The sequence below is a fragment of the Embiotoca jacksoni genome, unplaced genomic scaffold, assembly GCF_022577435.1.
Source record: "Embiotoca jacksoni isolate LCO1_2020_lvr unplaced genomic scaffold, fEmbJac1.0.p SCAF_1, whole genome shotgun sequence".
Classification (NCBI taxonomy): domain Eukaryota; kingdom Metazoa; phylum Chordata; class Actinopteri; family Embiotocidae; genus Embiotoca; species Embiotoca jacksoni.
This window is the reverse complement of record NW_027185229.1, coordinates 24,333,032-24,355,721: the sequence shown is the minus strand read 5'-3', so window position 1 is coordinate 24,355,721 and position 22,690 is coordinate 24,333,032. Positions and strand designations below refer to the sequence as shown.

Genomic DNA, 22,690 nt, shown 5'->3' with positions numbered 1-22,690 from the left:
ATTTTAAATGTGAGATGCAGCAAAAACTTTCCATCAACCGTTACCATTCAGAACAAGACTGTCAAGAGCACTTGTCCAATTTAATTGTTCTACTCCAGCAGTCCTCCTCTGTTAAAGTCAATGAATAAGGGTTGCTCTGAGTAGTTTAGTCTGTGTGGTTTCAACATGTAGAGTAGTAGTAAAATACGATCAAGTATATTATTAACTGTGATTGACTTGAATCCATATTTTCAGGCAGCCCACACACTTCCTAGCTGCGTTATGCAGTATGTGCACATACAGATGGCAGCTAACCAGAATTCCACCAGCTACTTAAATGTTTTTGCGGCCATCAAACTTTTTTGGCTAATTTTACTAAACTGAATGCAGCTTTAGTAAAAGGAAAAAAAAAAAAAAAAAAAATCCTTCAAGGAAAAAGTCAGCATTTGGCTAGTTGCTGGGAAAGGAGGCTGCCGAGCTGCTTCATGAAAACCAGTAAAGATTATAATCTTCTCCAAATCATGTGAACTGAGAGGTCGAGAGAATAAATGACTAATATATTATCTGGTCGGAATATTAACAGCAAGAGAGCAACAGTCACACAAAAACCTGCACTGTCAAAGAGAGTGTCAGAGTGAAAGAGACATCACGTTTCCAGGAACCTCATGACGTATTTTATTAATCAGTTTCTTACTATGAGCAGCGAGTTCCACAGTTTTGGTTTCAGTATTTCACAACAGAAACGTCTCTATTACTGGGACTGTTGTCCTCGACAAAACAAACGCATACGTCTTTTGCACTCGACCCACAGCTACTTTTTGATCTCTATATACACACAAGTATGATGACACTCTCAGGAGGAGGTCATGTTATGAAGGTTATAGAACGAATCATAACTACTCAAGTCAAAGTTGGGAGACAGGTTGGGGATTGGACGGATCAAACTCAGGACCTTACATGCCACATAATTTTATTTTCCTAAACCTAACCACGTGGTTTTTCATGCCTAGGCAAAGCAAAAAAATGACATTGACACATTATGCTGTAGACTCAGATGCTTTGGTGTGATACAGGGTTGGAGACATGTGTAATGTGAGCGTTTTTCTTGTCATCGTTCTGATCAGACAGATAAACTTGAGAGTTTAAGAAATGAACTCTGATAAAGCCAAAAACTTTTGACTTATTTAGTCCTGAAACTTTAATGTTTGAGAAATATTTGATGGTGAAGTTTTTAGGGTCTTTCAGTACAAAGATAAAAGATGAAGCAAAGCCAATAAAAACAGAAATAATACATAAAGCTGTACTACCTGCAAGTGAAACTGTAACTGAGCAGTGGGATGTGTGCACAATCCTATAATCTTTCACTTGGCTGAGCAGTTGCCACTGGTCTTCAGGCTTAAAACTGACTTTACTCGCCAGCAAGAATCCAAACAGCTGTAATTTTAAGCTTGTGAACACACCAGCATCATCGACGAGCTTTTTCTAAATCTTCGGTTTACCATCACGACCTCAGTTCAGAAAGTCACTCGTGCTTCTCCATATGATTTAAATTCCAGAATTACCCTGATGTTACTAGACCCAAATTCACTGCATGAATTTATGAGTTTGGCTGCTGTCCAGAGAGAATCGTTTCCATCCTTCTGGGCGTAAGTAAACTATTAGAGAAGCCTTTAACTGATCAACAACTATACGCGCCAAAACTCAACCACTGCTGCTAGTCATGCTTCAACGTCATCGCACTTAGCCACCCACACTGGTCACTGATTGGTCCTCCCTTCCCAGTGTCTGCGCAAACATGAATACAAACAGGATTTTCAGACCGCAATCACAGCTAACACAAAGCTATTAATATCTATATGTTAAAAATAGTTTTTAAACATGCTGTCTTCAACTTTGTTTTAAATTATCTTTCCCACCGAGTTTGAATACTACATTAAGAGCATAATCAGCAATACAACTGGCACAGGAGACTTCATATTTAAAAAGGGTGCAATTTCCAATTGTTTTTCAGTTCATCCATTTTGGTTTGCAATGTTTATATAAGCATTTCTTCAAAACAGCAGCATTATTATCCACAAACAGCAATTACCATTAAATTGTAGGCGGAAATCAGACTTTGACAAAATAACTTCTACAAAGAAAGGTCCCGAAAACAAATGCAGATTTTGAATGTAATGTTCCAAGTCTGGATCACTACTCGTTTCTGTTTGAGAATCCTTTCCCTGGTTTTCAATAAGCACTTATTTCCACAGAGAGACTCTTTTTTTCCCTTTTTTTTAAACAACAAGGCTTTTAACAAAAGAGACTAGTTTTCCTTACAATTGCACACAAAACAAGTCTGCAAGACGCATTCAATTAAAAATGCAAAACAGCTAATTTCTTTTCGAGAAATAAACACAGTTATTCATCTCAGACAGCTGCATGCTTTTAAAGGATCCCGAGGCAATGCTGGTTTAGATGTTACGAGAGCAGGAATGTGACTAGAAAATTGTCACATTTAAATCATAGATTTCATTGGAGGTAAATTAAATATAAGGAACACAATCACTGAACAGGGCACCTACAATCAGCTATTGTTCTAGTAGAGTTCTTCTGTGGAAGATAGTGGAGTGCTACACCTGTACGTGGCTTTGTCAACAAGTGTCATCAGACAGCCAGGCTGCATATGGAGAGATGCAAGCACTTATTTTATGCTCTCATTTGACGACAGATGTAATAAATTAGTAATTCAGTACAATCTCACAAAACGTTTTCCTGTTTTACTTATCAAGGTAGAACCTTTCCAACAAATTCAGTGTTTTTTATAAAATGTAGAGAAGCACCTGATCGGAACTTTTTTTTTTTTTTTTCTTCCAGCTACAGATTTTGACAATTTTAATCAAAATATTTAAGGGTTTTTGATCTGACACCAGAGCCCAAGGACTAATCTATAAAAATGCAATCCATTCTGCAGGTAGTAGTCTTTCTATCTGGGAAAAAAGAAAAAATGCATAATGTTTAACCTTAGAAATATATTCTTCTGGGAACAAGCTGTACTTATAAGAACGCCCAAGCACCTAAACAACAAGGAGTTTCTGTTGTTGTTGTTGTTGTTATTGTTAAGACTTTTTCCCTGGTTAACCACTCGTGGTAGGATTTTTTTTTTTTAAGTTATTGTAGTTATCACAGCTTCAACGACCCTTACTTCAATGACCCTCATTTACAAGCTGAGAGCTTTATCAGTGGTATGAAGGCCACTGGGTGTTTCATGAGAAGCACTTCCAATTAACCACAGTCACCTCTGTCTGACATCTAACAGTCAATTTGACATCAAGGTGTAGTGAAGATTTGTGATACAGCCTCAAGTCTCCAAACCAGTCTTTTAATTAACACATGAATAAACAGACTCTCTACACTTAGTAATTCCACAGGAAATAGTTGTGATGTTATAACTAATCTGAAACCAAGAAAGACAAAATAGAGTACAACTTTCTATATTCACTGGAAAGCTCAGACAATAAAATATGTCGAGTGAAGGTGAGATCAGCGGAGTGCATTTGTCAGAATAGCATTACATTTTTATTTCTGACTTTTCCTGCAATCTCATTGCACAACTCTATAAAAAGGGGTTGTTACCGTTAAAAAAAATGTTGTTTTCGTGCCCTAAAAGTGCATCCCCCTCTCTGCTATTACTAGGCTGTATCTGCCTGTGCACTCAGGCAAGCTTTCAACCTGCCTTCTACTTCAGAAATGTCAACTTGAGCCTCATGAGTGTTTTGTAGGCAGACTTGGCAGAGCTCACGAGCAGCAAAACGCAACAGCAAAAGTAATTTCACTGCCTCATGAATTCTAATGCACTGCCTGGCTGTGTGGCTCACTGTTAATAAACCAAAAGTACTTGTATTTACATATCTCAAAGATTCACATTCTGACTGCTACAAAATCATCAGTCCCTTGCTTGGAAGACTGTGACAATACAAAAAGGAGATCATTTCCTGTGCTTTTACTCAGCATGATGAGGTATTTGAGTTATTCACTGGCACCACAGTGAAGATGCAGCTAACCTCGGAATCCTTTATCTCATAATACCTCAATATTACCAGCATTTAATGAGGATACGATTTTCAACGATGACAAAACAAATGCTTTGTTTTTAATATGTTTGTTTTCCTAAATGAAAAAAAGTGCACACTTAAGAAGTAATCAGAAATCTCCTGTTTTCATCATTTTTCCATTTATCTTCTGATAACTTTACTTGTCACCAATGGACTAATGAATTTAATAAAAATAAAAAAACCTGGTGCATTGTTTTTATTCGCGTTGACACATTTAGAATATTGTGCCAAGCAATCTGACAAGCAACTTCTGTGAGGTCTTTTCGAGAAAAAAAACATGCTGGAACAGGTCACCATGACCAAGGCAGTCAAAGCATCATCCCGATGAGCCACTCACATGCACACAAGCAATCTTCTGAACGCCTCCTCCTGTGACCTCACACATTAATAAACTGTTCTCATTAGTTCAGCATCTCTGCAGCTTTTCACTATTAATGGTTAAAGCTGTGAATTAGGGGGCCGCCACACTGACAGTCAATAACCTTGTTACCTAATTCTGCAGCTGTAGAGCAGGTGCAGTACATCTCCCTGAGCAGTCTTTCACCATCCTCTCATTGCTCCTCTCACTGGGTTGGCAACGAGAAGCAACAGGTACACTACTGTGTCACAGTTTCATTGCAAGACTGGCAAACTCGTACATCAGCTGACTTTCAGACAGATTATTCCTCCATTATCTTACCCTCCATAAGCTCCAAATGTGAAACTCCTTTTCCTCTGAGACATCTTGCAGAGCGGCTGATTAGGCGTCCCCGGGGTATGCAGGATACCGGCGCAGTTTGACAACACACAGCTACTGAAGGACCATCATGCCTCCTCCCTCTTTCTGTTTTCTTCTCTGTGCACCTCTCCTCCCTTTTTACACCTCTAACTCTTTATCGCCTCTCCTCCCTCCTCGTCTCAGCCCTCACTGCGTGTGTGTGTGTGTGTTTTGTCTGAGAGTACTTATGTGTGTACACATCCCAGCCATCCCTCCCCCTCCTCGTGCCTTCTCTGCGCTCCCCGACTAAGTAGCCCCTATCTCTGCCAGATTAGAAGAAAGGTGTGTCTGGCTGGCTTGTGTGTGCGCTGTCGTCCTGGAAACAAACAGGTTGAAACATGATTTCTTGGATTCACGCTGACCGTTTTCTCTCATTTCCACCAGGAAGGGGGCACGAATGCTTAAATTGCCTACTAATGTCCCACAAAAGCCACTTCCACCTGCTGCTCAACTCTGCAATTCTCGTGATGTGAATGATACGCACTCTTTGCTCATGAACGAATATTGTGTGAAATATATGTAGAAATAACAATGCACTTGAAGATTCAGGAGAGACAAGATTTGATTATTGCTTTTTAGTTTTATAGATAGCTTTTTTTTCATTAGTGATTAATCTGTTAATTATTACTCAATTAATCATTTTGTCAATTTTGTATATTGTCCATTTTACATTCTCATCCCATTGTGATGAAGTGTTTGATTAACAATCTAAAACTCAACAATATTCAGTGACTAATATAAATAAAATGTCTCCACTCTACTTAAAAATGATCAATGAGTCAGTAAAATAGTTGCCGACTACTGTTTACATTGATGGAATAATTAATTGATCAATTTATATTTGCTGCCTTTCTGCATTTAACATACTTTTTACATAAGGAAAATATGTGCATTTTGAAAATGACAACGGATTCAAGATTAAATCAAACACTGGCATGACTGAAGTATTCAGAATCATACCTTGAATTTGACAGGGAATGTGTTCAGGGCTGATTCAATTCTTTATCTAATCTTTGGCAGGGTTGAGTGATCTGTCTGAAAGTTTGCACTGATCTTCCAGCTCCACTCAGACACTAATCTGGCACATTATCATTGATTTTGACGGTTGTCTGAGTGTCTGTTTAGAACCTGATCATTAGAGAGCAAACAGAATATTTGAGTGCCATCATTGAGATGAGCCAAATAAATCTGAAATTCTGTCTGTGTAAATCTGGACGCTGCTAATTGTTATCAAATTATCATCTTCACATCTGAGATTACAACTCCCAGAGAGGGACAAATTATGATGTGACAGACGCAAAGTCTGTTATGTTGTACCGCACTTTTGTGGCTCTAAACTAACATTCTACATTTTGCTGTCCTTGTATTTCTCCCTTCAAATGGAAAAAGTCATATTTTACCTCTAATATTGATTGATTTATTTTGCAAAAATCAAATTAAATTCTAAGAGAGAAATGTCAAAGTGACAGACATCAGGGTGTGTGGAAAAGGATATCGTTGTCAATCTGTTGACAGAGCACGTCTTCTTGTAGTTAAACAAGAGAAGAAAATCTTAATTCCTCCCCGATTTCTCTTCCCTCTCGTCTCGTCTCGTCTTGTCTTCTTACCTCTCCATTTCACCTTTCTTTCTCTGTCCGTCCCCCCCTCTGCTCTTTTTTTTTTTTCCCTTTCATGTCCTCCTTCTGCCTCTGGCCTGTTTATCCACATACACTGTTGTTCTTGAGTCAATGAATACATTTCTCTGCGATGATGGGACCATACCCTTCCCTGCCCCGTTAGGTTCAAAATCATTGATTGTCCTCGTGTCCCCACCACACATCAGTACAAATGCCAGGGTGCCCTGATGACTACTTTGTCGACATTTTGTGATTCTATTAGATGTGACTGGACTCCAGCCAGACATGCCCTATAAATCAAATCAAAAGCTGAGAGGAGAGGACACAGGAATGTGCCATGTATATCCACAGTGTCTGCACCAAGGTCCTTCAGCTTATTGATCGATATTGATAAGGATCGTCTTGTTGAGCTCCATTTCATCATCTTTCAAATAGAAACAGTTAATCATCTGTTGTGAAAACAGACATAAACATAAGCTTTAGAGACTGTTTTAGACTAAAAATGGTATTGTAAGACAACATGGCTGCAATGCAGAGCAACTTACAATAAAGTAATACAATATATCAGATATATCTGGGTCATGGCCTCAGGGCTAATGTCAAATATAGTATGTTTGTGTCTGAATGCAGCAGTGATTGAGATCTCTTCTAAGTAGAGGTGGTTCAGTATCTCAGGATGTGTTTGTTTTTGAAGCGGGAGCATTAAGACAGATACAATTACATGATTACAATGTTATTTATGTCTTTGAATGTCTTTTCTTTATAAATTTGTCTTACATTTGATATGGCATCCTTTGACGCAGATTTATTATAAGTTTCATTGTATTCTTTCGACAGGCAAAAATGTGCTTCCTGAAGTGAGTTTTTAGAGCAAAGTGGGCAGAATTGGCTAGTCCTCTTTTACAGTCAGCCTGACCCAGTTCCCCTGCTGGTAACGACACTGACATGTCACATCTCTAACAGAATGATTCTCCAGAGCCAGACTACTGCTGACAAACTTGTTATTGTCGCTACAGTAATGTAGTTTCAAGAGCTCTTTTCACTGTTAGCTTTTCCCTCGTGTCCCTCAAAAGATGTCCTTCGTGGGGATGTGGGAACAGAACAAAAAAAAAGAAAAGAAAAAAAAGACCTATTTATTCAGTGATCCGAGTGAGGCATGTGAAAGGGAAAGGGCAGTTTGGTGTAATTAGTCTATGTCTGCAGGTTTCCTTCAGCAGACGTGGCAGGCTGGCTGGAGTGCTCATCTGAAGCAGGTCAGCCTTGACTTTGAAGGCTTGACTGGCAATAGGAGGAGAGGGACAGTAATGAGATGCTGCCCTCTGTAAGATGGAGTTCAGTCACCACTGTCTAAACGGTAGATAAATACTTTAGTAATAAATCACCTCCAGAGAGGGAGACAGAGTTACAACACAGTGGTAAAAAAAAAAAAAAAAAAAAAAAGAGCTGTAATAGTTTTGTGGTTTACAGTGCAGTTGGCATCACTGTACTCACAACAGATCACTTCTTTAATTAATTCACTACCTGACCTACAATAGCTCACATCTAAAGAAGAGCTAGGAGTCTGCTGCCATGTTAGTGGCACTGAGGCTGCACTTGGGCACAGTGGTGGTTTGAGGTAAACCCTCACAATGCTATCATGCTGATTTAGCAGGTATAATGTTTACCATGTTTAAAAACAAAGTAAGTGAATTATGGGAACGTTATTTATTTTTGCAAGTATCTGCCAAAAGAATTGGACAAAATTAAGTTTGATTAGTTGAGGGCAGTGAATGTAAAGTCAAGCAGTCGCCAAAGGCAAATGCAAAAGTTCACAAAATATATATTTACAAGCATAAATGACTAAAACACCAAAGATCAACACAAAATACTTAAAAAGTCGTAAAAACACTTGAAGTTTAAATACAAACAGAATGCACAAAAAGTGGTTCTAAAAACACAACTATATATTAAAGAAATCCCATAAATACTGAAAAAAGTTTTAATTTGAACACAAAATAAGTTACAAAAGTAACTTGAAATCCATGAAAAAAAACAACAACAACCAAAACATTTGGCAAACAATATCAGAATATTTATCAAATTAAAGAATATAATATTTTAACTGAAAAAAAGAGTCACAGAAGGTGACTTGATTACTGTCAGATTCTCCTTCTAAAATGTCATGGATCTTTGTACATAATTTCATGGTAGCACATCCAATAATTAATGAGCTATTTCAGTTTGAACTAAACCAGTGAGCCAACAAACAGTCTGCCGTGTATTGCAAGTGCAGAAATGTCAGATGCAATTGCTGTATTTGGTATTTATTCAGTCGATCAACACAACAAACACACTCTTCTACAGAAAAGCTGTATAAACAGTCATACTCTCTCCAGGTGAGAAGAGTCAGCAAACATTCAAGCGCAGCAAAAGCTCTTTTGTGGGCCTAAAGGGCCAAGAAGCTATTACATAGTTATAGTACAGTTTCTCCCCAGTGGGAACAGCAAAGCAGGACACAGACATTAAATATTCACCAGCTGTGCGCACAACTACACTCCTGACAAGATTGCAAGGACAACATGCTCAGCCTCTGTGGCCTGAAATGGCCACAATCATGTTTTTACTTCCCCTTTGATGAACTTTGTGCAGAAAAAAAAAACAAAAAAACTTTTGCATCCAAAAGCACTATTAATGTTTTTCTTTTAAGTGCAATATCTTTACAACCATACAAGGGCAGCATCACCACATCATCAGCAGTAAATAACATTTTAAAGTAATGACTTTCATCATCTATTGTATTTTGGAGGCTGTTGAAGAGCAACCTCCAAAACTCTTATGGACAAATGGCACAAACATATTCTCTGCTCCCAAGGAGAAGCTGAATAATCAACACTAAGTCAGGGTTTTATGTAAGAATGGCAAACAGGAGAAAGAAAGCCAAAGGAAAAAAAAAAAAAAAAAAAAAAAAAAAGGTAAAGGACTAATAGTGTTGTCTTGGAGCAACACTACCCCTCGCTGTTAGCCGGGGGAACTACTTTTCATCCTCAAGCTGTCGAGTGTCTCGGGGGTTGTTTGAGAGCCCTGTTTGACACAGACAACTTTGAATTTAAGCAGACAGACACCGCTGCCTTTGAAGCAACAGAGTCCACTGCCTATGGTGAGCTCCACAGCAGAGAGAAAAGAGACACACTAGCTCACGAACAACGCACTTAGATTTGATCTCCTTTTAATCTTCATATATTAACACTGCTATCATTCCATTTCAGGTTGTGCACACATTACTGGTCAGTGCAGTTGGGAGGTTATTGAGCAGAAGCAGGCACTGCAGAGGCAGCCACTGTTCCGTAACCAAATGCAACAAATGAGATCCTTCTCTCGAACCACAAATTGCAAAAGCGTGATTATCGGGGATGCTGGCATTGTATAACTTGTTTATTAAAGACTGACAGATTCCAGCAGAAACGCGGGAGACTATTCTTGTCCTCCATCACCCAGCCCCTCTGGATGTGAATGTCATGAATTTCACAACTCTTCTCCAGGCCATGATAACAGAGGAATGTGGGGGAGTCACAGGAACAAAACAAGGAGAGAAAGAAGAGAGGAGAAAAGAAAGATGGTGTGTGTCTGAGACTGGCAACAGGGGTGTGGATATATATAGCAAGATTAGACATGACGGGACCCAGTTGCGTTTATTTCTACTCTCTCCGTCTGTCTTTATACACCCCATTTCATAGTTATTAGAAGTGTGTTGGAGTGGAGACAAAGAAATATGAAGTCACAAATCACACCATAAGAGTGGGAAGAGTGAATGTGTCCTCAGAGCGATGTAAAGTGAGGGCACTGCGTGGCAATTTACAGCGCCTCAGCACACACAATCACAAAAAAAACCCACAAAAAAAACAGACGTAACTCATCCTCAGGGGTAAAAAAAAACAGGAGCAGGAGCCCATTAGAACAAATAAAAGAGAGATGCCGAGAGTGGAGTAGAGGCAGAGAAAAACCAAGATTATTTTTCATGTAACAACCACTGAGTCAAACGGGAGGAGAGGAGCCTGCCCCTGGGCCACATCCTTGGATTAATGACTTTGCAGACAGCGAAGCAACAGAGAGTCAGTTGGGGTCTGACTTTGATTTATCCACATGAAAGGGTAGGACGTGGACCAAGAACGGGCAAGGAGAGCTTTCTAATCATGCACAGCTGCATCAAAATAATAATTCAGCCCTCAGAGGTATGTCTACTGTCAAGATCATCGATATGACCTGCACTGGGTGTTTGGAACTTCCCCATCTTCCTGGCATCTGATATCAGATTAAAAGTTCATACACTTCAAGCAATGGCCAAAAAAAAAACCAATCAGACATTATGAGAAGCATGTGTTTCCATTTCAACAGGATGTGAACAGGGAAGGAGGTTGTTAAAAAGTTTGATATGCACATGCACTGGAGCATATCAAACAAATTTCAAGCAAATTCAACAGTATCTCTATTTGAAGAAGTTGTTAAGACGGTGACCACCCTACTTAAAAAAAACAATAACCAAAAAACATCTCACAGGAGCTGCTGAAAGCGAGGATGCAGCTGTCTCCCAGCAACATTGGACTCCGAAGACAATGACCTGTATGGTGGATTTGAAGTCTGCTGTTGCTGTCCATGGTGCTGAAAGATGCAGCAGCAATAACAAGCTCTGATAAAGAATTCATTTGACCCAAACTGTGTGCAGCAAAGTTGCTCATACCCAGTTAAAAAAAAAAAAAAAAAATCACATGCATTGCAACATGCTTGGAATATTTTTATGTGTACATGAATATTACATACTACAACAGTGTTTCCACAATTACAACCCTGAGATGTGCCTGAGTGAATACAGCTGCTGAAGGTGAATGTGCTTTGAGACACACTGTCTCTGTTAGTGTGATCACAGTGATCACACTGCTCTGTGCCCTTTGGCGATGGTCCTCTGCTTCAGTCGTGGCATCAAAGGGCAAAGCAGCTCTTTCATTTGCCTTTCTTCCCACTGGGACATTTCACCAAATCAGATGGTCCAGCCAATGTCCTCTCCCTGCTGTGGCCCTGACCCTTGAAGTGCCTCAAGACTCCAGCTGCGCATTGCTGTATTTGTTCCAACGAGAAGACGTCTCACACACTTTCTGTGAGCCGTTTATTAACCACAGGTTTATATTTCAAATGCATCACTGGACCATTCTGATACAGTTCATAAGCATTTGCCTTGAAATACATTTCCAGAGGACATTGGAGAATTAATAAAAAATGACACCCATGATAAAAAAAATATTATGTATTTGTCAAGTTTTGGAAAATGAAAAAAATCTTCAGGCAAAGGAAAATAACTAATCATGACATAGCTGTATTTTTATAGCAATATGGGTTTATACAAATCTTTAAAAAAGGAAATCTACTGTGCACAAGGTAATGATTTTACTGAATAAACTGGTGGAGAGCATTTTTAAAAAATTAAAAAATTCAACACTATCAACACTTTCCATTGGTGATCTTGGGACATCTGTTGAATTACTCAAACACATATATCCATGTGGACACTGTATAAAGCAATGCTTTATATTTCGGCCTATAACAACTCTAAAGCGTAATTCTGCCCTCAAGGCTGCAAATTCTGATTAGAAATAGCATCCGAACTCTGAAGTTCTGATGGCAACAATCTATTAAGACACACATGCTTGCAAATACAGTACATGGAAAGAGAGAGAGAAGACTATCACAGGTCTGTGTCAATTTCCCATTTTTCAATTCAGGAATGAAAAGCCGCCTCCATTTCTAATATTTCAGACCGAAACCAAAGCCTATCCAACATTACTGTGCTTTGGAATGATGGATGGTGGTCAACACAAGGTCACCTCAAAGACAGGGGCAGAGGAAATGCAGGGGTAAATTAAATTTAAATTCAAATTATTCTTGGTGACTGAGTCCCTAAATAAAAGAGCAGAATTTAAAGCATAAAGTCAATGTGCCAAGTGGCTGTGTACCCATTTGACCAAAAGAGCTTCATGCTAATTTTTGTAATTCAATAAGCCTTGAATACATCTCCAGGAGCCATTTGATACCGTCACTATGAAGCTGCTACAGCAGTATACAAACATGCATACAAGTAGTAGATCCCATAGATTAATATCTGTTGCAGTTGAGCATTAAAATCCTACTGAGTTTTGTAAATAATGGTTAAATTCCCTCTTGCTTGGCAGGATACGCACTTTTAGCTACGTCACTTCCTCATGTTTCTTGCATGTGGGGAACCTCATGGCTCTGTCTTAGAACCACTGTTTTTCATTTTACACGCTCCCACTTGGAAACACTTTCCATCAAGTGAATATAAATTTAGATTTTTATGCCAATGACACCCAAATTTTGGTTTTCTTCACATTGGAGGCTGGAGTCACCCAAATAATTTTCTTCCCTCCCACTGACTCCGTTTAAATTTTTCATTGAATTCGGAACAAATCGTGTTTTTTTTTTAACTGCTCACGTCTCTACACATGTGCATGTTGCTTGTCCTCATTATTTATTGTCTGCATCTCACAGCTGAGTAAAAGTAAACAAGGACGAGAGAAACAACAGAGATGAGAGAGGAGAAATTATGTAGAAATTATGTTTAACTGAAACTTAAAGAAACGTCATCCTGCGCATGTACAGTATATTAGCACAGCAATGTCATGTTTATGATTTAATTGCAGCACGAATTGTATTATTGTCATTATTTTTATGTGACATTGACAAAAATAGTTGTCAGTGTCCTTTAGAAATGACCAATCAAAGCATGTTCTGGTCTAACACCACTATTGTTAAGACTAAGAAGGGTAAAGAAGGCATTATTATCATGGTTAAAGTGAACACGTGGTTAAGGCCATTGGACATTTGGGATCATGCTAACAAGAAACTTATCAGCAGTATCCTGATTTGAAATCATATGTTTTGTTGATCCATCCATCCACCCCAACCTCCTCTCTACACAGACTTTTTCACTCTGTATTAACTTCCCTTGACTTCCTCCTTTTCTCCAATTCATAATTGCTACTGCCGCTAGAAGGCTTTGTCACTCAATGAATTGTGGTGGTGCTCTTTGTGACAGTATTATTAGTCAATATTTTAAATAAACAGTAAGTGTAGAGCTGGGTATTGTTCAAAAGGTTTCGATATCTGTGCCGGGACCAACATCTACACTTTGGAACCGGTACTTTTGTCAATACCAATTATATAAAATCCATTTTAAGAAAAATAAAATTACAGTATACATTTTTTCAGTTTCATGAATTTTAGAAGGAGAGAGTGTAACCCAAGTTATTTTCTGTTGCTAAAATTAACAGACGTCCCTAAATGCCTCATGCAAGTTATCGCTAGAAGCTACAATTTACCGATATCACTTAAACGCGTCACATGCTCCGTACACGCTAGCTTGCCAGCTGCACACATTACTGCCACATAAACGATTAAAAAAATGTGCTATCTCCAAATGACAAGGCATTTTTCTATGCTAATTATTACCAAACAAATTCAGTCTGTGCCAAAGAAGTGTTAAAGTTTAGTACCCAGCAGTGAGGAAATTTCCCCATTAGATAGAGACATGAGGATTTTTACACTTGAAATAAATGAATCTATACTTGCATATACATGCAGAATAACTCAAATGATAACGCATTTCTGCACTTTCCAGCAAACTACATTTTCTTCTTACCCTTGTTTCTTCAATTGTTTTGACTTGCCCTCATCAAATCTTTTATGCCTTCCTGGGAATCCATGCTGCCATTTAAAGATCCAGATCTATTCTGAAATGGACCTTTTGACTGCAGATGGAGCAGCTCAATAATATGTAGACACAATGTACTGCCCAAGCAAAAAGCAAAGCACACAAAAATAAAAAGAGGAGATTGCTATAACTATTGCTTTTGGTGGCTTAAAAGGCACAGCAAGTGTGTATTATCTTAAATGCTCCATTTGATCTGAGGTGTTTATTTTGTCAATCTGTGTACAAAATGATCCTACATATTACCAGGGAAACTTGAGTGTTGGTGATAACCTAAACTGAACCAGTGTTATTTAGAAGGGACGCTATCTCCTACAGTGTCCTGTGGCAGGACTGTATTCCCACTGTAGGCCACCTTACTTCCCAAATAAAATTAAATCCCTGGATTCCAATCCTTTTAAGAAGCTGGAGAATTGCTGTGTTTAAATGATAACTATTACTTTCTGCAGTATTAGAGATAACACTATCTATATCTATTTTCCTTTGATTTTAAAAAAAAATTATTATTATTATTATTATTGTTATTATTATTATTATTATTATTATTATTATTATTATTATTATTATTTGCTGACAGTCTGTCTTTTGGTGATGCAAGCTTCTGCAACCTGCCTATCAGAAAAACACTAAAATATGGCAATTCATGAAACCAAAATAAGTAGGTTATTTTAGAGCAGGCAATATTCCTCAGAGGAGCCATAACATTTCATAATGGAGCCTGTAATGAGTTTAACTCGGTGTCAAGGGCTGCTGGCAGTACTGCTAAATTATCAGTGATACCATTCACAACCACGAGGCTTTATTAGGCATTGTCTGCTGGAGGTGTAGTTTTATTGTCATCGGCACAATGGACATGTTGATTAGAAAAGAGCTTACGGCTGAATAAAGTCCAGCTGATCTTTGTGTGTTTGATGTGTGCAACAGTTATTTAAAAAATCATGAAGTTTTCATCACTTTATGACTGTCATTATGTAAATATAAATTTCCAAATGATCATGTAGAAGAGAAAGTGGTTATTAATGTTGAATTTAAAGAAAGCAGGTAGAGTGGGGTTATTTGTGTGTGTGTGTGTGTGTGTGTGTGTGTGTGTGTGTGTGTGTGTGTGTGTGTGTGTGTGTGTGTGTGTGTGTGTGCGCGCAAAAAAAAAAGTCCTTGTGAATAATTGGATGTCTGTCCAGACACAGCCAGTCTGTGTGAATGATAGGAAATCAGAAGTAATGAAACAGACATTTAATCTTGTCTGAAAATTTCTAATCGGCCTTCGCCGAGTCACAGCCCAATACAGATTTGTAACAGCAAGGGTGCACTTAAAAAAACAAAACACATCCTTCAGCTATTTAACTGGTGCAGAGAAGTTAAATAACTAACCACATTCGTTACCTCCCAGAGAGAGCTGGATGACAAATAAAACAACATACGTAATGAAAAGAGTCATCCAGCAAGCTACTTAGAAGCTAATGACTCCAATACATCAGTGAGGAAAACTCAAGTACAATCTTGTGGTACACATTTTACCAGTTTTGTGTCTGGACTTTTTGCAAGCACCTACACAAACATTTCCCATGACGTAAACAATTACACATTGCTATTGCTTATCTGTTGAATATGTAATATTTACAACTTCATAATAAATGCAATTACACTGTGAAAATAAGCCGCTGTTCTAAACTGCACTTTGTTGTTAAGTATTGAACTTCAAAATAGTTGGGCCAAAACTTGCAACGTAGAGCAGCACAGACAAAACTGTAGAAGCTAAAGTATGTGAATGGTTTACAAATGAATACTGCAAAGCGACAGTCATTCAATAAACTTGCCCAAATGTCTCCGGGTGCTATGTGGGAAGAAAGTGCTAAAAAATAAGAAGTGAAACAAATGTGGCTCAGAAAGTCAGTACACCTTTTATATCCATGTTGCTAACTTAACACCTGGCTACAAAGAGAACATCAACCCGGTGGCAATAGAGCGGCTACGAAAATGACCCAGAGCAAATCACCTGAATTCCTGAAATCTGAAACGAGCAGCAACATTCACTAGCAACACTCTAGAGAAACTTTTACATAAAGTAAACTGCTGCTTCAGTGGGAAATGATGAACTAGATGCACCTACACAATGAAATGGAGTTTCTTTGCACAGAGAAGAGGCTTCGATAGAGTCACACTGTTATCAAACCCGGATGTAACGAAATATCTCTCGCTGCCTTCAATTCTGGAGATGAACACGGAGCAATCACCTTAAAAACTCAACACTTGTATCAAAGATAGATGTAATGGAGGCAGAATATCATACTGACATTGTTGCACTGAAACCGTAGACCTCACTGGGAAATGAATCATTATAAATAACTATTATAAAACACAAACAGAACTATTTCTAATCTACCCCAAGAATGTTTTTACGCATTATGTTCAGTAAAAAAAGGTTTCATATCCGCCAACATATACATCAATATATCGGTGACAGGCCAATATCGGCCAATAAAAATCTGCTCTAATCAGAAGCTCCTCTTAGCTCAGAAAAGTGTGACATAACTACATCTGTGCTGCCTGCTGCAGCTGAGATTCCACAGTAACTAAAAAATATACAGGCAATGTCAGCGACCCCACACTTAGACAATGAAGCCCACAACATGGAACACCCCTTTCTTGACGGGCTCATCTGTCATCTCAAGCTGCTGTGTTTATCAATAAATCTTTCGTTTTCTGAGGTCAGTGTAGATGCAGAGATTGTACATGGAGGTTCTACATTCATCTTGTTAAAAATGACACAAACATGATGTAAACCATCCTTGGCAGGTGACAAGAGATGAAAGAGTGCCTGGTTTAAATGGCCTTGTAAGGCAAACACAATTTTACAGTCAATATGATATAAACTCTAAACTTAATTTAATTTTCAAAACAACAGATATTAAAATCTGTCTCAAATAATCCTATATAAAAAGCAGCCTAGCCTTCTCTTTCACGCCTGCAACATTATTTGTATTTATAGTATCTCTACTCCAGTGGATTGTTTTTAGACATTTAATCAAAATTCTAGTTGTAATACAGCAAGAAAATGAATTCTTACAATGAAATGTTTAGAAACTGAAAATATCCAAGCTGAAAAATAAAAAGAGAAAGGAGTTCATTGTAAAGAAGTACTATCACTAAAACATGAAGGATTCAGGGAACTTTTAACACATTATATAAATATCATGGTTTAAAGTTTTTAAACGCTTGTCCTAAAATGAACAAGCCTATTAAGAAGGAATTGAGGCAGTGCCTGCAATAAAATGTACCAGAAATCCCTCTACCCAAAGACAAATGCACTGCAGGAAGAGCTACTGCATGTTTCCTCCCTAATTAACCACTAAATGGATCTGTAATTATAAGGCTGTGCACTAAAACCTTAAGTATCACATCTTTGTCAAGGTGACTCCAGTATACTGAAACAGAGTTGGGATGAAGACAGCATGGTTTAAAGGGCTGCGTGCTGCCTCCATGCAGAGGCAATGATCTGAACAAATACAGCCATCTGAAACACCACAGGAAATGACCTGCAGTGCTCACACTACATGGCAGCTTGCCACACACAGAGTGGTAATAAAAAAACATCATGTGGCTGTTCCTTTGGAAAAAGAGAAAAGACTATTTGAAATCAATTATTCAAAATAAAAGCTGGCAGCAATTTTCTTTGATTGCAAGAGTTAGCAGAGCAGCACATTTCATCACCGATCAGTTTGTTGGTTGAAACTACTAATTTTAAAGAAATGAATGGCACATAATTGGTAGACATGCTATAGAGTGAATCGCATCTTATGTGCTCAAAAGAAAACATCATAATAATTTGCCATATTTGTCTATGGGTTGACTGATTTGTTTACTTAAATATGGCACACATCCCAAAGCAGATTAAACCACACACCACTTCTGAGTCTGTGTACAATGTATTTAACTGGCAGTTGCGAGAACACACATCATGAATATCAATTATTGCTAAAGTGGAGCTGTGAAAATTAGCAGGGCGGATTTATTGTGTAGGTTAATGGAAACTCAGACAGGCGTTTAACTGAGGGGTTAATGCCAGTACTAAGCCACCATGAAAACTCTGTCCTTAAGCTTGAATAATAAATTGAAAATGTGTGTGAGCTCCGATGATTGGTTGGCAACATGCATAAAACGTTGGATTTATTGAACGAGAAAAATCTAAGAAATGAAAATGAGGGTGTGCAAGACAAATGTGTTTTCAAAAATATTTGTATCAATACTGGAGGAGTTTTGTTTCTAAATCCGACATCAAGTATTTTAAAAAGCGTTTTGTATGCAAATCATATGTGAAAACTTCAAAAGACTAAATTACACTCGTACTACTTTTCTGGTGCTGCTGTTTATACAACCTCAACATGTCTGTGCCAGATTGAAACATCTCCAGATGGTCGATGCAACCTTCATTCATCACATACGCGAGTGTTGAATTTATATTAGTGGCAAGATAACATCAAGAAATGATGGCAAAATTAAATCAGAGTTAATCAAACAGTGTGTGAGAAAATTATTTATGTTATTGAATAATAAGTTTGTCAATATTAATATTATCCTCTTCTGAGAGACCAAAGCCCACAATAGATTTAGCATGTAAACAAAGCCTGACATAGTTTATTCTTCTGAGCTCCACAGTTGCCTAGAAAACATAAAAAAAATACATCTTTGCACTGGATGACCCTTCAATAAGTTTAACATTAGTTTTGTAGGTTATTGTGAACTCTACAAACAGACCTGTGCAAATAAACACTCACAAATGCTTTAAATTTGTCATAATCCACAGCTGAAAATAGTCCGCTGAAAAGAAGCCGAGCCTTTTTTATAACCCGTTTTTGAAAAAATATGTTTTCAGTACGACTCAGTGGCTTCAAAAAGCTCAGCACTTGTTAGTAGGTGTATTTTATATAAGAATCCAGCAGCGAAAGCATTTTCTGGATTTTCGAGTTTACAGTGGGTGAGTATAACCGGAATATAGGAAAAAATAATTTGAGTGATTTCTTATTGTAAAATATCAAAATTATAATCCTATAATAATAATTCCTACAGAGTTGTGTTGATTTCCATAATACATCAAGGTTGACTTGGAGTCGTACTCCATTAAATTACAGCAGACGAACAAATTCTTAACTTTTGTTTCTCATAACTGAAACTAGGTAGACCTTTTACTTCTTTTGACACTGAATTTAAATCTGTTTTTAGAATTTTTCCCACTGACACGGTTTTTAAGTGACATGGTGTGTATTACTTATTCATAAATAAGGCTGTTGTTACATTCAAAATATGTAAAAACTTGCTTCTGAAATGTAAAAGTCCTTTATTTTTGCCTATATTCAGGCTCAAAAACTTCCCTCTTTAGTGTCCAGCAATAGTTCCAACATTGAAAAGCTCCTCTTTCTTTCATGCTGCTTTTTTGTCCATGTGAGTGCACTGGATCAAACTAACAGCTATGGTGATGGATGAAATCTAAAAAGATATTTGGATCCAGCATGATCAAATACATAGGAAGCAAATCTTTGTAAACAGTTATTAACTGGCAGTGCATTTTCTTCAGACAGTATAATTTCAGGCAGAAGATCCATTCTCATTATCACCACCATCAGTGGCATATCTAGTTAGCACACTGATCCTAATTAACAGTAAAAGGGGCTAATCACCCACTCCAACTATCTTAATTTACCTGCTAAGAAGAAAACGGAGAAGGAAAGAACATAATTTAGTCAATCACAACAGTAATCACAATGTCTTGGTGGGATAAAGGGGATAATCATCTCTTATTAGGTGTACTTTCAGGTAAAGTGAGAGCACAAGAAATGGTCTAAATTTGAAATGTCTGAACATAAAGGACAAAACAAATGAAGTACTAATGGCAAAGTGAACATATTGTATTTTCAGAAGAGAAATCGTTCTCATTTTAAAATATATTTCTAAAACAGCCTCGAGTTTAATAAAATAATTCAGGAAAATAATCCCATATTAATTTTGTTCACATAGTTTGCCCAACATGAACTCAGGTAGCCCACTAAGCAGCTTGCTGAAGACAAACCAACAGCCATGTGGCTGCAGCTGGGAAGGACTGATCGATAGAGACCAAAATATTCTGCTTTTCTACCTCCACTTCAACATACATGTGGTGCCCAGGGCCTGTTTGGTTTGCATAAACAGCTCACCTCCACAGTGTATTAAAAAAGCTTTGGTGTATTGAATTTCACCCTCGGCTCTGACAAGACACAAAAACAAAAAAAAAACCTTTAAGAAATCAATACATCTGCACCATCTAAAATAGGTAGTGATCATTAAGGGAGCTAATGAAATGCTTTGCTTTACAGACACAAATTTTGTTCACATTTGCGTCACTAACCTTTTTTAATTCTTGACACTGACTGCGTTATTGGAAAGAACATTAGAGCAGTGTCGGTGAGGCATTTTCGTCAATAAACACATTTAGAACTCAATCAGGGACAATGTATTAAAGCTCGTGATGAAGAAACTTCTTGTTCACAGGAGGCTGTTTGCTTTAAAGAGATCCAGCAGCTCAGAATAGAGTGAAATTTAAGTCATTTTACTCACATTACACAGGACTCTTATCATACAACAGGCATTAAGCAGCATCAAGTAAAACACGTCTTAACTAGATTCAGATTGACAGTTGTCAATCTTCTGTCCACCACCCGGGCTGTTTAAATAGCAAATATACTTGGACCTATATATGCGCTCATGGACCTGTTGGGCTTAAAATGTGGTGTCAGTCAGTTACACAGTTGATTGCACTATTGCCATCTCAAGGTCACTGAAACTGACAAAATCATAGTCATAAGTCACTGTTGCAGTACTTGTAAAGTGCAGTAAAAGTGGACTTGGACAAACCCCAAATATAATTGTACCATGCAATTTCAATAATGTCCTTGAGATTGTTAAAATGCAGCCCACAGTTTCTGATGAAGCAAGTAATTATTACTATTAGAAGTGCAACAGTGTGAGGAATGAATCTGTGCTGGTTTGTAATGTTTTTTGGGACATTTTCCATTCATCTGTATGAGAACCACTTGATTATCATTAGCACCATTCACTGCAAGAACTGTTTCAAATATTAAAGCACATGCTCCAAGAATCAATCCACACTCAGCTACTCTTGTACTTGCTATAAAAATGCATCTCCTGCCAACAATGAATTCACAGCAGGGCCAATACAGTGTATGCTGTCCATAAAGATATGACACACAACACACAAATAAAAAGCCTGCTGTAAAGCTCTCCACAGAAATAACACCTACACTAAAGCACAAAGCTCAGAAGGCACCACTCACACAGTTCCGCTTTACAGAAAGCTGCTCTCATCCCTTTCACACAGAAACATCTCCACAGATCGAAGCAGGACGGAGGATGAGGATCAGGAGAGCATCCCAAACACCCCAACCTCTGCCAAATTACACAGCAAACAAACACAGAACAACAGTCTCTTTGACACAAGCCAGCCATAAGCTTTTGGTCTGACACTGCTCAGAACAAAACCAAAACAAACAAACCCACAATGTCTCCACAAATACTGGGTTATTAAATATGTAGTAAAAGGTGATTCAACTGCTTGATTTGAATTTAAAAGAGCTCATATTTTTTTTAAAGCATTGTTGATACTTTGCCTTATGTAATGTCCCCTTAGGATTGGCAGAATGTAATAATAAAGGAAATAAAACATGCTGAAGTGGTGGCTGAACAAGGGCAGATGTCCTTGAGAGCTGCAGGCATGAAAAACATTTGGAGGATGAGAGGGAGAAACAATGGAGTAGCCAAGAGGTAGAAAATGAAATCCAAGAGCATGGTGAAATAAACAAAGTCCTCACAATTAAATGTGCATATTCGCAGAATAGCAGACCCGAGGGAAATGTTTTATGGAGCATTGATTCAAAGAAAACGAATGTAGGACATCTTGTAGAGAATGGATACTGTCCTCTATTCGTGTTACTTACTAGTTTAAGTTCCTATTTTAATCACCAATTAAATCAATTGTCCCACTTTGACATTTACATTTGTGAATAAAATCTTATGATCACCATTCACACTGTCCTCCTAAGAAGAATGTATGACAGAAGCATTTCGGTCGTTTTTCTCTTGCGGGAAATATCTAGCTTTTAACGGCTAAATATTTTGTGCTGGAAATAGCTACGTAAGGCATCTGAATAAAAATGCTACGACAGCAGTGAGGATGGACTAGAACAGTAAAGCTCCATATAAACAGTTCAAACTCACTATAAACATTTGGTAAAGCCAAAGTGAACGATAAGTCTCTGTAGGTTCATCACTACAACCAACCCACTGTATGTTGTAACAGGTTTTTCAAATATAACGTGATGAAACACAGATTTTTAAGAATAAGGATTTCTTTTTAGACATATGCATTGAATGAAGTTTTTAAAATTATGTTATTTCTTTCATGTTTCGTATGTACACTAAAGAAAAATACCAAGAGCAACTATGA

At 37.8% G+C, this 22,690-nt stretch overlaps 1 protein-coding gene across 9 annotated transcripts in view; it reads right to left on the bottom strand.

Annotated features, from left to right (window-relative positions):
- The window catches only part of rap1gapb (RAP1 GTPase activating protein b), a 92,259-nt gene that overhangs the window by 53,440 nt on the left and 16,129 nt on the right, over positions 1-22,690 (bottom strand). For 3 of the 9 annotated variants that reach the window (XM_069149154.1, XM_069149196.1, XM_069149180.1), the window contains exon 1: positions 4,753-4,956. The exons of 1 other annotated variant lie outside the window; for it this stretch is intronic. In XM_069149154.1, the coding sequence (XP_069005255.1) occupies positions 4,753-4,796 (44 nt within the window). In that variant the 5' untranslated portion in view covers positions 4,797-4,956. Of the gene's footprint in view, positions 1-4,752; positions 4,959-22,690 lie in introns of those variants that run through there. 5 more of the 9 variants (XM_069149214.1, XM_069149253.1, XM_069149172.1 and 2 more) reach the window with 4 other exon arrangements.